Source organism: Prunus dulcis, chromosome 2 (assembly GCF_902201215.1).
Source record: "Prunus dulcis chromosome 2, ALMONDv2, whole genome shotgun sequence".
Lineage (NCBI taxonomy): Eukaryota > Viridiplantae > Streptophyta > Magnoliopsida > Rosales > Rosaceae > Prunus > Prunus dulcis.
In genome coordinates this window covers 2,553,603-2,570,008 of record NC_047651.1, presented here as the reverse complement: position 1 = coordinate 2,570,008, position 16,406 = coordinate 2,553,603, and the positions used below count along the sequence as shown (strand labels likewise).

At 35.5% G+C, this 16,406-nt stretch overlaps 1 protein-coding gene across 1 annotated transcript; it reads left to right on the top strand.

Moving 5' to 3' along the window:
• Positions 1-6,468: 6,468 nt before the first annotated feature.
• Positions 6,469-11,759, top strand: LOC117617411 (putative disease resistance protein At3g14460). Its single transcript, XM_034346769.1, has 3 exons — positions 6,469-10,595; positions 10,693-10,770; positions 11,534-11,759. The coding sequence occupies exon 1, from the start codon at positions 6,469-6,471 to the stop codon at positions 10,525-10,527; it is 4,059 nt and encodes a 1,352-aa protein (XP_034202660.1). The 3' UTR covers positions 10,528-10,595; positions 10,693-10,770; positions 11,534-11,759.
• The last annotated feature ends 4,647 nt before the right edge of the window (positions 11,760-16,406 follow it).

Genomic DNA, 16,406 nt, shown 5'->3' with positions numbered 1-16,406 from the left:
ATAAAATCATTATTTTATCTATAAAGAAAACATTAAATTTTAGTATATATTATTAGAGAAAAGACATAAGACTTTTATTTAAGATATAAGTATAATAATATTATATATTACTTTTCTTTAAAACAAATATAATTTATTAAATGGGCTTTAAATGTTCCGGCCCATTGGGATTCAGGCCAGCATGGTCTATGACTAGCCTCGAGTCGGCCCGATCATTGGACTGAATTACCTTGTTCCGGCCCGCCTAAAGATACAGATCTTGCCATGTCAGGCCTTACGTAATCGAACCTTTTAACACCTACTTGTAATGAAAATGGTTAATAAAACAACAATAATAAGGGTATTTTAAATTATTTATTTACTAGCCTTTTGGCACATGTGCCTTTAACACCTACATGTAATGACAAGGGTATAGGTAAAGGGTGCTTTGACTCTAGATTTTGTAGTGATAACTAAGAGCATATGCAGAGGGTACAGGCAAAAGGGTAGACAAATCATGTTGATGTGCCACATAAGGCAAGGAATATCTACTTTCCCCGAGCACTGTTGCTTACTTAAAAAAAGAGTGGTGATTTTTCCACTCCAATTTTATCCACTTACACTCCATTTTATAACTAAAAAAGGAGTGTAACTGGATAAAATTGAAGTGGGGAAATCATTACCCTTAAAAAAAAAAAAAAAAAAGAAGGAGAATTTATCAAAAATAGCCAAAACTTGAGCCCTAATTTAAAAAATGTCAGTTTTTGAAAAATATTTCAAATATAGCAAAAAAAACTCACCTAAATAGACACAAATGCCCTCAAATTTAAAACCCTCATAAACCTAAGAAAGAAAACCTTATTAGATTGGGAATCTTTGTACATACGTTTGCAGACGTATTGCTGCCCTAGTCAAACAATGAGTGTAGTTCTTCCTTGATTCTTCACTCAGTTTCTTCTTCGTCTATTCTTTATCTATATATATAAAGTAAAAGGCAGAGAATGGTGAAACATTCAAAATATCAGAAAATACCCTTTGTTAATCCAAACATTAAGAATTAAAATTATTAATTAAATGAGGATAATATGGTAAATTCACACATTTTCATATTTAAAAAAATTAAAATTGAAAGAAAAATCAGATAATGAATCCTATTTTTATGGAACACAACTACCCATTATCTTTTGACCCAAAAAAAAAAAAAAATTACCCATTATCTTTTTTAATTCTAAAATAATTTTATTTTATTTTATTTTTAAAAAGCCTCTCACAGGCACGGAAGCACGTGCGGAGAGGCTAGTACTATATTACATATAGGGTAGACATCCAACAATAATTTTTTTTTTTTGGGTGAATTAAACAGAAAATTGTATACAGTGAATCTGAATTGTGAAGCATAAGAAACATAAGCCAGACTTTTTCCATTCACATCAAGATAAAAGTTTTTTCTGTCTGCAGATTACTGCACTTTAAACTTCCTTGCCTAACTTCTATGGTTTTTACTTCCCTTTATATTTAACTTGCATTTTAGGTATTAATATGGAGTTTTAATTACAATTATGGCAGTTAATGAAATGCTTGGAATACATTATAAATAAAATATGAAGTTTGATGGCAACGATGTCAAAACATAGGAATATTATGACATCTTATATCTTACTGGTGGGTTTTACACATAGATTCATAGAATGATGGGTGTACGTCTAGGAAATAAAAATTGTAGGGACCTATATTGGACAAACCCTAAATTTTATTAAGAAAACACAAAAAGGCACAACAATACAACAAAAAGTAAAATCCAACCAAACTCAACAACAAGGATATAATTTTTTAGTGAAAAATGTTGGGAACACTGACTTATATCATGATTTGATTTTTCTTTGGCCTACAAATCAATTATTTTCTGTGGAAAATTCTTTTGACTTTGGCACTCATATTGTACAAATATGGTTGTGTGGCTTTTAAAAGGCAATGTGAAGTGTGGGATGGGCTGCCAATTTTGAAACATATTAGCTTCTTTGAGAAGCTAGTGCAGCATTTATGCGTGTGGGGAACACTCGGCGGATTGATCCATCAAAGAAGACAAAATAATGGTGTCATTCGGACAGACTTGGGCAATTGATTCGGAAACAAGTCTTTCAGTCATTTGCCAAGTTGGTCCCTTTAGCCCTGTTTGTTACGGAAGATTGTCTTGGCATGAACTATTCTCAGAAATTGTCTTGACTTGAATTGGCTTAAGTTGAATAACACTTAACCGATGTTTGGTGATGCTTGAATTGGGACTAAATTTAGATTGATTAAAATATCAATAAATAGGATGATATATTTCAACTTCTGTTCTTCTGTACAAACGTGGGTTAAAAATATTCCAAAGTTTTATTTAATAAGGTTTATTTTTTAGGCTTATAAGGGTTTTAAATTTGAGGGCATTTGTGTCTATTTAAGTGAGTTTTTTGCTATATTTGAAATATTTTACAAAAACTGATATTTTTTAAATTAAGGATCAAATTTTGGTTATTTTGGATAAATTCTCAAAAAATAGAGGTATATTGGCTTCCACATATTTTTATTATTAAAAAAAATAATACAATTTCCCTTTGTTTTTATTTTTATTTTTTTTATAGCTACCAACTTTACTAGCCCAGCTGGTATACTAGACAACTACTTCACAGAAATAGTTGAAAATTTTACATAGAATAAATATCATTCGGAAAAGCAAGCACATGTAATTGCATTTAAGGTTAGTAGTTGGGTTGGGATGACAGTCTTAAGAGATTAGCCTCCTTGTCTTTGTATTCTTTGAGTTGTGTTTTGGTATGTGTGGTACTCTTTTTCACTCCAAAATTTTATCCTATTGGGTTTTCTTCGGAAGGTTTTAACGAGCCACTCAAAATATACTGTGCTTGATGTAACTGTTTGTTGGGTGGAAATGATATTTTGATCCTCCTCTTAAAAAAAAAAAAAGGGGGTTTGTACTATATAGTACACTTTTACCTGTGCTTGATGTAACTGTTTCATATGAAACATCAGTCTGTACCATATAGTACAATTTTACCTACTTCATTTGTCTATACCCTTGGATATGGACTTTTTGGTATTGTGAAAGATTCACAGTGCCTTTATCTCACTTTACCGTTTATAGATCTATTGCAGATTTCATAGTGCCATGTAGTTGTTGGGGTGGCCAATGTATCAAAGCAAGAGTTCAATTCTCGGGTTCACCAAATGGAGCGGAGTATTCATATCTGGGGAATCACTGTCACATGCTATGAAGGGTCGCCCTCAAGTTCATCAAAATAATTATACTTTACTAGCATACGTTATCATGTGAATTTGATTCCAAATCTTCAATTTATTACGCAAGAAGAACATGACTATTTATAATGTATTGTGGTTATAGTTGTTAATTTGTTATGTTTTAATTGATTCTATTAAAAAACTTGGGCTAACGCGGATGTAGGTTTGGCTAGTTGACTAGGGTAGTGCTAGTAAGTCTCTTGGTTGGACTGCTCAACCATAGTCACAGGGTAATGTGTCCTGTGGTCTAGTCAAACAATCGTCCGGTTGGATTGTTTCCCAATACTTAATGATGGTGTGGTGAATGTGTGTGTGTGTGTGTGTGTGTACGGGTATATATGTGGATTTATTTCCAGGTTGATGTCTCTTGAGCATGTGCATTGAGAGCACTCTGCATATGTATGAACATTTGAAATGAAGTTCGGGATTGAGATTGGATATTTGAAAATTACTGGGCATGTTATATTTTTGCAAGGGTATAGTTATGGGGAAAAGGATTTTGGGTTTTGATGATTAAATTTTATATTAACGGGTTTACTTTGGTGTTTGAGTATACGGTTTTACAATAAGGATTACATAAACAAATTTATATTGTTTTCCAAGAATTTGAGAAGTATTAATTACATAGTTTTCCTTATCGTATGTTATGATATGAATTTTACTGAATTGAAATGTTTAGGAGTATCGGTTGGTATATATGTACGCAAACAAAGGATTTTATTGCATGACATTATTTTCTAAAACAGAGGGGGTTATTTATGTTGAATATAAATTATGTTTAATGCTTTATTTTCGTTCACTCACATTTTCTATTTTACGGCCCCCATGGTTCTAGATATCCAAGGTCAAGACCATCACGTCAATGCATTATCGTTGTCCGCTTCGTAATAATGTTCACTCTTCACCTTTATTTTTTTTTCTTGGGTTGCAAACTTAATCTTTAGTTGCTCTTTAGTTGCTCGTTTTAAAGTTCGGGTAGAGGGCCTAAGGCCCATTTCAATAGTCTTAATTGTTGTGTGCGCCTTTACCGCATGCTGAAAGTTGGGATTATATTTGCGCTCGTTGCAGGTACTATAGATTGGAAATTATTCAATTTACAAGAGAGATTCTGCCGAAATTTTCGACAAAAGTCAAAGTCTTTGTTAGTTTAAAGTAGGGCTAAAGAACATTTTAGGAAAGTGGGTCTGGCATCGGTTAGATGCTGGACGGGAAGCAGGGTCTGTCATAGATTTCAAGGAGGAATCTGGGGCGACTCCTATCACTCTTCTTCACTGGTTTCCTCTTCATTTCCCTCTTCATTGATGACATTCCTAGTCAGCTCTACAGAAACTTCTATAGTTCCTGTATTAGGCACTTATTCTACATATTCTTGGTTCAATTGTGACTGATAATTAAAAACCTCATTAAAAAAGGCATCTAAAACGTCATCCAATGCTACATTATAAAGCAATTGGGGTGGCCCAACATTTGAAATTTTTTGGCATAACCAAATGAGAACAAAAATGGAAAACATGCATATTGAATACTTTATGCAAATAAATAGGAGCACTATGCTTTAGCCTTTAGTAGTGAAAACATGCACGGGACCACTGCCTTTACTTCATATTCCAAAAAGAAAAAAGCCTTTAATTTCCCACCAACTATCCCACTAAGCTAAGAGACAAACTCAATCCAATATAAAAGGCTACAAATCATGTAATTCTCCAGAAATAACACATGCAGACAATCGAAAAAAAAAAAAAAGAAGCATTGAAAGCAACAAACACTTTAACCATTGAAAGCCCCTATATCAAATCGAAACTAAGTTAAATAATCAAGCTCTTTCAAACCTGGTTTGTTCAAGCTTCCATTGCCTTTTCCTGTGCTCTTCATCATTTTGGTTAACTAGCTCCTTCAATCGATTAACTTTTATGCACATATGAGAATTTTTCAATTAAACCCTAAAAGACCAAAAGAAATCCTTAATTTGTGTTTGAGGATTTGAGCCTTTGTGTTCTCTTTCTCTGGAGTAAGAACAATGAATATGCTGGGTTATTTTAGGGGCACGCGTGCTATGAATTGCGAGAGATTTTACCTTCATGCCCCTCAACTTATTCAATAATTGACAGGAGCTGATGCCTTAACGAAACTAAAAGGAATCTGACGAAAATTGAGAAGTGTCCTCAAATTGCTTGGAATCCTAAAACACTGTGGCAAAAGTGACGAAATTGAAACCATAGGAACTTTAGTGGTAAAAATTGGAAACCATTGGGACTACAAGTGTGGTTTTGCCATAAATAAATAAATAATGGTCTAATTAAATTAGCATAAATTCGATCAGCTAATCAATCACAAAATGAAAAAAAAAAAAAAAAAAAAAAAAGTTGCAAAATTGTCAGACTAAGAATATGGAAGAATTTTCTTTTCTATATAGGTTCATTGGTATCTGTGAACATGAAGAAAGTGGAAGAAGAGAAGAGGAAAAGCTCGGAAATTAAAATTGCAAAAGGTGACTGCAAAGCAAATGGTATAAAAAGCCAGGAAAGCACACAAGACCAGGTAGTTTCTTCTTGATTTTTAACTTTTTGTTCAGAGCATCGTGAATAAGTGATGAAAATTATAGAGCAATGCATAGGCCCTTTTTTTCTTACAAGAAACTGTAGAGAAATAGGATGAAAAGTATTTGCTGGTGATTGCCGTGGCTTGTGGGGAATGTCTTGCACATCGATTGGTTGATTGGTAGGATGTTCTTCTTCAGAAACGACAAAGCATTCAGTAAACCTTTTTTTTGTTTTTTTTGTTTTTTTACACATTTAAAGAAAAAAAACCCAGTTCCTCAACTTTAAAGACATTAGATTAATTGGGTGGTCATGATTTTGTTAAATGCAGAAAACTAACAAGTTTGGATGACATACAGAAAAGGAATGCTTGAGCAATTGTAGATAATGACCAAATTAGTTTGACATTCCTGGAAATGATTGATTTAGATTTTACACTTCTATTCAATTTCCTAGCATTTTCTTGTGTGCCAGCTGTTGGACATATCGACCCCGCCAAACTAAGGATAATTTGCAAATGGCCAGATGGACCTCTTCCTAGTTTGACTTTCTGCATCACAAAGTCTTGAATCTTATATATTGTTGTTACTTATTTGATTGCTTAGTTCTATTCATTTTCACTGTGACAGTGCTTCTCTTATGCAAAAAAGAAACTATGGCACTTGGAGAGATCTTTCTTGCTGCATTCCTTCAACTGCTGCTCGACCGGTTGACTCCTCGCAACTTTCTCAACTTTGCACAGAAAGAGGGTGTTGGCAAGGAGATGAAGAAATGGACTACAATGTTATCTGCAATTGGAGCGGTGCTGCATGATGCGGAGGAAAAGCAACTAAGGAGCGAGGCTGTGAAACTGTGGCTGGATGATCTCAAAGATTTGGCATATGATGTGGAAGACATGTTGGACAAGTTTTCCACCGAGATGTTTCGGCGCAGGGCAAATAAGCTACATGGGGCTATCGCAAGTAAGGTACGAAGCCTAATTCCAAGAGTTAAATTCAACAGTAGTATGAACTCAGAAATAAAGGTGATTACTGATCGATTACATGAGATATCTGAACAAAAAGACAAGCTGGGTTTAAATTATATTGGCACAAGTTCTAGTAAGGCACGCCAGAGGTCACCAAGTTCAAGTTTGTTAGATGGACCGGTTGTTGGAAGAGATGGTGATAAAGCAAAGATTCTGGAATTGCTGTCAAGAGATGAGCCTAGTTCTGCCAATTTTCATGTAGTTTCTATTGTTGGCATGGCTGGAGTGGGGAAGACAACGCTTGCTCAGCTTGTATTCAACGACAATGATGTTTCCATGAAATTCAGCCCTAAGGCATGGGTGTCCGTGTCTGATGATTTCAACATTGTTAGAGTAACAAGGGCAATTCTTGAATCAATCACTTCCCGGCACTGTGATTTGGAGGAATTCAGCAACATTCAGGATAATCTGAGCAAGGAATTAGCAGGTAAAAAGTTTTTAATTGTTTTAGATGATGTTTGGAATACATGTGACTATGATCTATGGATCAAACTTCAGTCGCCTTTTCGTGTTGGGGCACTAGGGAGTAAGGTAATTGTGACAACACGTGATGGAGAAGTTGCAAAAATGATGAGAGCCATTGAAGTTCATAATTTGGAGTGCATATCAAATGACGATTGTTGGAGAGTGTTTGAGCAGCATGCATTCTTGAATGTTAACAACGGAAAGCCACCAAATATTGAGTTATATAGGGAGAAAATTGCTATAAAATGTGGTGGATTGCCTTTGGCCGCAAGGGCTCTTGGTGGCCTTTTGGGTTGTAAAGAAATAGATGAATGGGAAGAAATACTGAATAGCAATTTGTGGAAGCTATCAGATAAAATAAACATTCTGCCAGTATTAAACGTGAGCTACCATTATCTCGCATCAAGTTTGAAAAGGTGTTTTGCCTATTGCTCAATACTTCCCAATGACTATGAGTTTGGAGAGAAGCAGTTGATTCTTCTCTGGATGGCAGAGGGTTTGATTCAGCAATCTGAAGAAAGTAAACAAATGGAAGATATAGGCGGAGAGTATTTTCGTGAGCTGATATCTAGGTCATTATTTCAAAAGTCAAGTAAAAACAATTCACAATATGTAATGCATGACCTTGTTAGTGAATTGGCACGGTGGGCTGCAGGAGACACATGTTTTAGATTGGATGATAGCATGCAACGCAGATGTTCTCCAAAGGTTCGTCATATGTCATACATCTCTGGTGAGTTTGATGGAGTTAAAAAATTTAAGGCCTTTTTTGAGGTCACTCATCTGCGAACTTTCTTACCACTTCAACTTTCAGATGCTCGGAGGAATAGCCTGACTAGCAAGGTTAATCATGATTTATTGCCAAAATTGCAATACTTGAGAGTGCTCTCTTTGAATGGCTATACAATAACTGAGCTCCTAAATTCAATTGGTGATTTGAAGTTTCTTCGATACCTTGATCTTTCTTACACACTAATAGTGAGTTTGCCTGAATCAGTAAGCACTCTTTACAACCTACAGACGTTGATACTAGAAAATTGTTCTCTTTTGAAGGTGCTACCTACAAACATGAGTAATCTAATTAATCTGCGGCATCTCAACATTTCTGATGTACCCTTGTTAGAAGGAATGCCACCGCAATTTGGTCAATTGGCTAACCTGCAAACCATTACTAATTTTGTTGTGGGAAAAGGTCATGAGTCAAAAATCAGAGAGATAGGGCCACTTCGGCATCTCAAATCGACGTTGCACCTCTCAGGATTGGAGAATGTGATTGATGCTGAGGATGCAAGAAGGGCTGACTTAATTAGCAAGGAGGGGCTTGATGTTTTGGTACTTAAATGGAAAGACATGCGAGAACCGAAATCAGATGTGCTTGACATGTTACAACCTTCTAGAAAGCTGAAACAACTTACGATCACAGGTTATGGCGGTTTAGAATTTGCAACATGGCTGGGAGATCCTTTATTCTCTAATATGGTGCTCATTCGGTTATACAATTGTAATAATTGTTCGTTCTTGCCACCACTGGGGAAATTGCCTTGTCTCAAAGAACTTCATATAATAGGAATGCCCCGAGTGGAAAGCGTGGGTCTTGAGTTTTATGGAGAGGGATGCTTGCCTTTTCCACTGTTACAAACCCTTTTGTTTCAAGACATGCAACATTGGAAGGAGTGGTCTCCTTGCGAATCATATCAAGGAATTGGAGTTTTCCCTTGCATGACAAAGCTGACTATTAAACGATGCCCAGTTTTGGAGGGTAGGCTACCAGAGGACCTTGATTCATTAGAAAAGCTTGAAATTGATGAGTGTGAAAATTTGATGGTTTCAATTGCCAACTACAAACAACTTCGTAATATAGACATCCACGGTTGCAAAGGGATGGTGCATGCAAGTGCAGTTGAATTTCGGTTACTGGAGTCCATGCATCTTTCAGATATTTTGAAGTTGACATTCCGACCAGAGAGATTCATGAGAGGATTATCAATGGTTAAAGATTTAAATATAACCGGTTGTGAGGAGCTGACGTCTTCATGGAAGAATGAGGATAGATTACTGCAACACCTAGTTTCTCTTCGTCGTTTGGTCATTAAAGGCAACTCCAAGCTTGTTCAATTGCATCACTTGACATCACTTCAAGAACTTCAGATAGATGAATGCTCAAATCTGGTTTCTTTTACAGAGGCTAGTTTGCCACATTCTCTTAAAGTTCTAACAATTGAGTCGTGCCCTTCTTTGATGTATCTTGCCAGAGACCAGATACCCCCAAGTATAAGAAGAATAATAATACGAAGATGCCAAAATTTGAAATCTTTAGTGGATGTTGGGATAGAGGGTTCTTTGTCTTCTTTTCCTTCTCTGATGCAAGAGGAGACATCTTGTCTTGAGTACTTGAGCATTGATATCTGTCCATCTCTGACGTCCTTATCATCCAGAGGTCATCTACCCAAGACGCTTAAACACCTTCTCATAGATACTTGTAAACGGCTGGAGTCAATAACAGAGAGGTTCGAGGAAAACACATGTCTTGAATATCTTTGCATCTATTTGTGTCAAAATCTTAAATTCTTACCAGAAGGCCTATGTAACCTCTCCAAAATTCAGTCGTTATTGATTTATGGCTGTGGAAATCTCGTTTCCTTCCCGATCGGAGGGTTGCCAAGAAGCGCCTCCAACCTGACAGAGATCAGCATTATCAATTGTGATAAACTGGAGGCTTTACCTGAAGGCATTAACTTCCTCAACTCTCTTCAGATATTGAGGATTCCTCACTTTCCAGAAGGGGGATTCCCTCCCTATCTAGCATCACTTAGCATAATGAATCTCAAGATCTGTAGGCCACTGTTAGAGTGGGGTTTGCACAGACTCACATCTCTTAGAGTGTTATGTATCAGTGGAGAAGATCCAGATTTGGTGTCCTTTCCACCGGAGAAGGAGATGCTGCTCCCTGAATCTCTTGTTCAACTTGACATTATAGGCTTCCCCAATCTCAAGTACCTAGGCTTTCAGTTCCTCACCTCTCTTGAATCTCTTAAAATCTGGAGCTGTCCAAAGCTAACATCCATTCCAGGGGAGGGTCTGTCTCTTTCGCTTACACAGCTTAGTATCCGTGAATGTCCCATTCTAGAAGAGAAATGCAAACCAGGTAAAGGGCAGTACTGGCCCTCCATAAGTCACATCCCTTACATATGGATTGGAGGCCGGAAGATAACAACACCCTGATTAAGTAATACAAGACTGCAGTTGGAAGCTGAGAACACATGCCTCTCATTCTCATGCCCCCTCTCAAGGTACTTCCATTTTGAGACAACATAAATAATGTCATTTGCTTTAACTGCATATCTATTTAATACCGTTGTGTGAACTAATTGTGTCTTATGCTCTTAGTTTATGGAAGATGAAGAAAGCCAAGGGACAATATGATGCAGCACCTTGTCAACCGTGAACTTAAGCCTGACACTAATAGTAAGCTTCCTCAATTATCTATGAGATGCTTTGCTACTTGTTTTTTGTTTTGTTCTGCGGTGTATTATTCAACATCTTATTGAATGATAAATTTAACTTCAGTTGATTCTGTTTTGATTTACATCTCTATGCAATTTTGATGCTGTCAAAGTTCCTACTCTACAATTTTTTGGGTTTGTACTCTGTGACTCTATTTGTTTCGCATCTCCTTTATGTGCATTTCTACTTTATAATTTTTGGTTGTGTACTCTAAATTCTTTATGTTTTCTTAGTTAATTTGTTTGAGGTTATGTCTGCAAAATTGAATCTCAATTATTTTTTTAAAATCCTTTACTTTGTATTTTGGTTTGAAGTTGTTTTTATTATTATTATTATTATTTTGGTATCTGGTTATATAATCGATCATATTTTGTTTGGTTTTGTTTCTTTTCCTTTTAGCTTTGGTTAATTTTGGTTTGTATATTGTCCTTTTTTTTTATAAAAAAAAAAAATAATACAAGAAATAGTCTAAACTACTCTAAAGGTGGTCTAGTTTATGGGGGAGGGAGATCAAACTCGGGTGCAAGGGGCGTGCACGCTGCCTTGGTCAATTGGCCTAACCCATGCATGATTTTTTTCTTTTCTTTTTATTTTCTTAAGTGATAAAGTAAAGAGTATATGGTTAATTGTGGTTTATGTTTGTAAGTGTTTTCTTCTTAATTTGATTTATCTAGTGATCAGTCTGCGATCCAGATGCTTATGAGGGGACTCTTTGTGGTTGCAGGACTAGGAAAACAGTGAGGGAGCTTCAGATGATTATATATGCAGGCACTTCCAGTAAGATTGGTATGGAGGTCGATTAGCTTCATCCTTCATCAGCTAAGTCTTGTTGATGAAGTCCATGCTACCCTGTTCGATCGACATGCCAGATTGAGAGTGACCTCCCATCATTGGGGACTTTGGTTATTCTGAAGCATTTTGCGTTGCATTAGGTTCGTTTATGTTTCACTACTTTTCGGTAGTTTGTTTGTATAATAAAGAACCATGAACCAATTTTTATTGCCTCTAGCATCCAAGCTAGGGTTTGGTTTTTATGTGGAGATATGTTGAAAGAGCTTTGATGATGGCAACTAGAAAAAGGGGCTTGGAGTGTCCTTTATGCGCCCAAATTGTAGTGGGTGGTTTCTTGATTTAGGCCTTCAACCCTCTCCTCAGTCCGCCAAATTTTTTTAATTTTTTTTAGAGTCAAAAGAAATTACGACGACAATCATCGTCGAATTCTTAAACTCCAAAAATTAGAGAACCAAATGAAAGGTTAGGTCTGATCATCGCCTAGCGTCGCCAAAGCATCTGCCATAAAGTTTGCTTCCCGATACACATACTGAAAATAAAAAACTTCATATCACAACTTCTTTTAAGTTTCTTTTCTGTCACAACTTTTCAGGCTTTTCAAATTTACACAAACTATTGGTTGGTTGTGAGGGTAGCCCAAGCAAGTGGAGCTCGCTTCAAGACACAATACCTGAAAATGGTAGGTTTCTCAGTTACACGTTACTTTAGTTATGCATGTTTGACCTTAGCATAAGCTAGGACTTCAGTTAAACTTAAAACCTAAGTTTTAATTTGCATGCCTTGTTCTTGTTGGATGCTGGTAAATCAGCATGTACCAAACCCAACAACCATATATTATATATGCTTGGTAATTTAATTCACCCCAATAAAGTATTGCCCTCAAACACTTCCTTTTCAACATGTTTATTTTGGTATTCAATTTAGAAGGACAAAGCCAGCAATCTGTTTGTGACTTTACATTGCTTGTAAGGAAAATCTTTGTTTTAAGGAAAGTCTTGTCTTGAGTTTTTGGAGATGCTTATTAAGGATAAAGAGTGTTAAAACTAATATCGTAGAAGAAAATTTTATATTATTTTCCGGTTCCCTTTAGACATAATGGGTGTACTTGCAATCTAATATTTAAAGTTAACGTTGTCATTTGGAGAAATTCTTTTATGGCATCAACAATTGAAGACAGAAAATTAATAGGAGGGGTTTTGTAAAAACAATTTGAAACCTCAAGGGTGTAATCTCGAGTTTTACGAAAGCACAAAAATCCTCATAGTGTCAATGTAAATAATTCTTTCTTTATATATGGTCTCATTTTAAACATAATTTATTTTTAACAACTAACATATTGTCATGTCAAGTCATTTATGAAGCTATCATCTTTCACATTACTAATTATTTGGTAAAAACTAAAATTTGAAAAACTTTTCATTCTTTGTGATTATCATATGACAGTGTATAATTTCTTTGTAATTATCACTTAATGCAAAGACTAACATGCCACCATTTCATCCCCTCTCAAATTTCGGAAAACATTTTAGCATAATAGCGTCTCAGGTATTATAAATAATCGATGATATATTATTTGGCGATTAATAATAATGTTTGAATATTGCATTTTAAAAAAAATTAATAAATATTTAGTCTTACTTTGAACATCATTTATTTATAACAGCATACCCTCTGCCTGTTTTATATAGCATTTGTAAATATTTAATATTAGGCATTATATTTTGTTCATATGACCCGGAGAGAAACAAATAAATAAGGGAAACGTGGGCTGCAATTCGTGGGCTGCAATGCAAAGGCTTTAAACATGATTGTATTATAAACAGATTAAAAAGGGTTGCAATTGGTGGCTTGATAAGGCTTTTTTTCTTCTTCTTTTTAAAATTAAAACACCCAAACGAAAATGAGTAATTTATTTTTTCATTTTTGCACAATAGAATTAAATCAGTAACATATTTAAATATTCACTAAAGAAATAATAATTAATATATAATTACTAATTAAAATAATTTAAAAAGGCTAAAAATATTACTTAATCACATATATTAAATTAAAGAAGTTGGCCAAAAAACAAAAGTAAAGAAACTAATTTTATATTTTTAAAATTCAAAAAAAAAAAAAAAAAAACCTCTCTCGGTGAAATTTCACCGGTAGAGGTGTCGAGAGAAGTCTAATCCGACAAACATTTGTCGGCATAGACCTATGCCAACGGAAATTCATTGGGAGAGGTGTTTTCGTAGTTTGCTATTTACAAGGTATAGCCAGGCGGCTATACTTTAAAATATTCTTTTTTTGGTATATAGCTGGGAGGCTATACTTTAAAATATTGGTATATAGCTGACCGGCTAGACTTATATTTTTAGAGTATAGCCGATCGGCTGCGCTTAAAAATATTCTAAATATAATATTTTGGAGTATAGTTGGGCGGCTATACTATTAAAATATTATATTTAAGGTGTATAGCTGCGCAGCTATACTATTTAAAGGTATAGAATAGTAAATAGAATATTTTAAAGGTATATCCGTTGAATATATTATGGTTTAATTACTTTTATTTATTTAGTGAAGAATTAGTATTTAAATATTTGAAGTAATTTCATAAAAATTACTTAATAAAAATTATTAAATTATATTTAATGATCTTAAAGAATTTTGTGGAATGTAAAATTATTTTTAAAATAGTTTCAATTATTTAAAAATTCTAGAAATTTATTTTCGTCTCCAAACCAAAAATCCAAGTCTCGAAACAAAAACCATAACTTTCGAACTTATCCAAACTTGGTCCAAAACCGTTCGCAAGCTTGGAACCCTAACTGTAAACCTATTGTAGGGTACTTCGGACTCGATTAGGGTTGGATAATCACGTAACTCAACCTAGGGTTTTACGATTTAGGTTTCACTCTCAATCTTGGGCTCTGGGGAGATTTTTTAAAACATATTAAAAAAAGAAAATTGTAATGCTTTTTTTTTTCTATGACTTATGAATGACATTGATATGATTTAAATTATAAGGATATTTGGTCGTCATTTTTATTTAAAAAAAAATTTAGCCTTTCAAAATTGTACATCTGTTAAAAAATTCTTGGATCTGCTGGTGAACGTATTAGTTAAATCAATTAAAATGGTTTATACAAAATTAAAATGAATGATGTGGCACATGACATGGATTGCAATGGATTTCTTTATCTCTTCTCTCTATGTTTCTCTTTGTTTTCTCGTGTTTCCCTCTTCTCTTTCTCCAATTGTTTTCTTCTACCCCTGACTTGGTGTGGTTTCTCCATCCATTTTTGGCAATAATCGCACTACATGATTTAAACCATATATGGCCCTCACTATTGAACTTTTATGGGTCCATGGGTCCCACAACCTTCGATTCTGATTCGAAAGTTCCTATAAGTCCAACAAAGTCTGCTAAACAAGTCCTGAAGATTTGGTCTTTATTGAGCAATCGGATCTAAGTCAATCACACGATCGGACGGCGATCGATTCGCCTAACCCTAGAATCATTGACTCGGAGTATCCAGTACTCCGATTTTCAATCCGCAAGTTCCTACATGATTCTATAGGTACAGGGAACAAAATCATTGAAATGGGAACCAATTGGACGGTTCAAACCTATTGAAAATGGATATCGCATAATAGATGCAATATCCGTTCTATAGTCAAACGATAACCAACTTCAAATCCGAGCATACTGTCATGCTCGGGACGACATGGGGAACATTTTAGAACACAATAGGCTACCACAGATGGCCCACACTCTGTTGGCAGGGATGGGTGGCTTGAGAGACTTTCTGGTGAGCGGCCAATACCTATACGGACAACTCAACCACAACTAGGGGAGCCTTTTTGGTACTTGGGCCCGACCAAAAAAAAGCCTGAGGTGTCTGAAACACGGCTAAAATCACCGACCTCTAAAGTTGTGTAAGTCAAACTCTCAAACCTCAAAATCAACCAAAACCATGTACACAATCAGCAAGAGCACGAGGAGAGGATCGAAATCCATACATGGATTGACATCAATAGTCGAAATCGGCGTCGGAAAGTGAAACCCTTATTCTCCATTTTCGAGCTCGCGCCGGCATTGTGAGGAGCTAGGGAGATCAGGCTTTGGCCCATACATGGTCTCCGGTTAGTGGTTGTCATTTTCCGACCAGTCTCGTCGGAGGAGGTGACCAAACGACGGCGTTGTGTCTTCTGGACGACGAATAGTCACTGCTTGCTCAGTAACTGTGTCAAAGGGGAAAGAGAGATACGTGGGGAAGGAGAGAGAACCGAGGGGGTTTCATGCATGCACGAGGAGAGAGAGCTAGGTATTTAAGGTTTTCGAACAATCTAAGTAATTCCTAATACGTCCTTTCCCTTTTCATACCTTTTCTCCTTTGTTACAATTCGGAATTTAGTGTGCCGCCTGTCCATGGAATCATATTGGCGAGCTCTACATAATAGTGCAGCCCAATTCTCCAAAAAAAATAAAAATAAAAATTCGAACAAAAAGTGACTAAAGTGCCCCTATCCCCAAGGGAAAAAGTGTAATTGCATAATTTAATAATTAAATAAACTGCTTAATTGGGTCGGGGTATTACAACAATTGTCATCTCACCTAGTAAGACACTTTTTGTGCAAAATAACTAGGGCTTGTCTTGAGTTTTCAAAGGCCTGCCCTACACACATTAATCACTAATACTAGTATATTTCTTGTTTTATCAACTAAGCATTGAGTTTTTTGAGAAAGTATTTATTCGAAAATATTTTTAGACTTTGAGCAATGTCTTTCATATTCCTAAATAATGAAAACAAATGTCCAA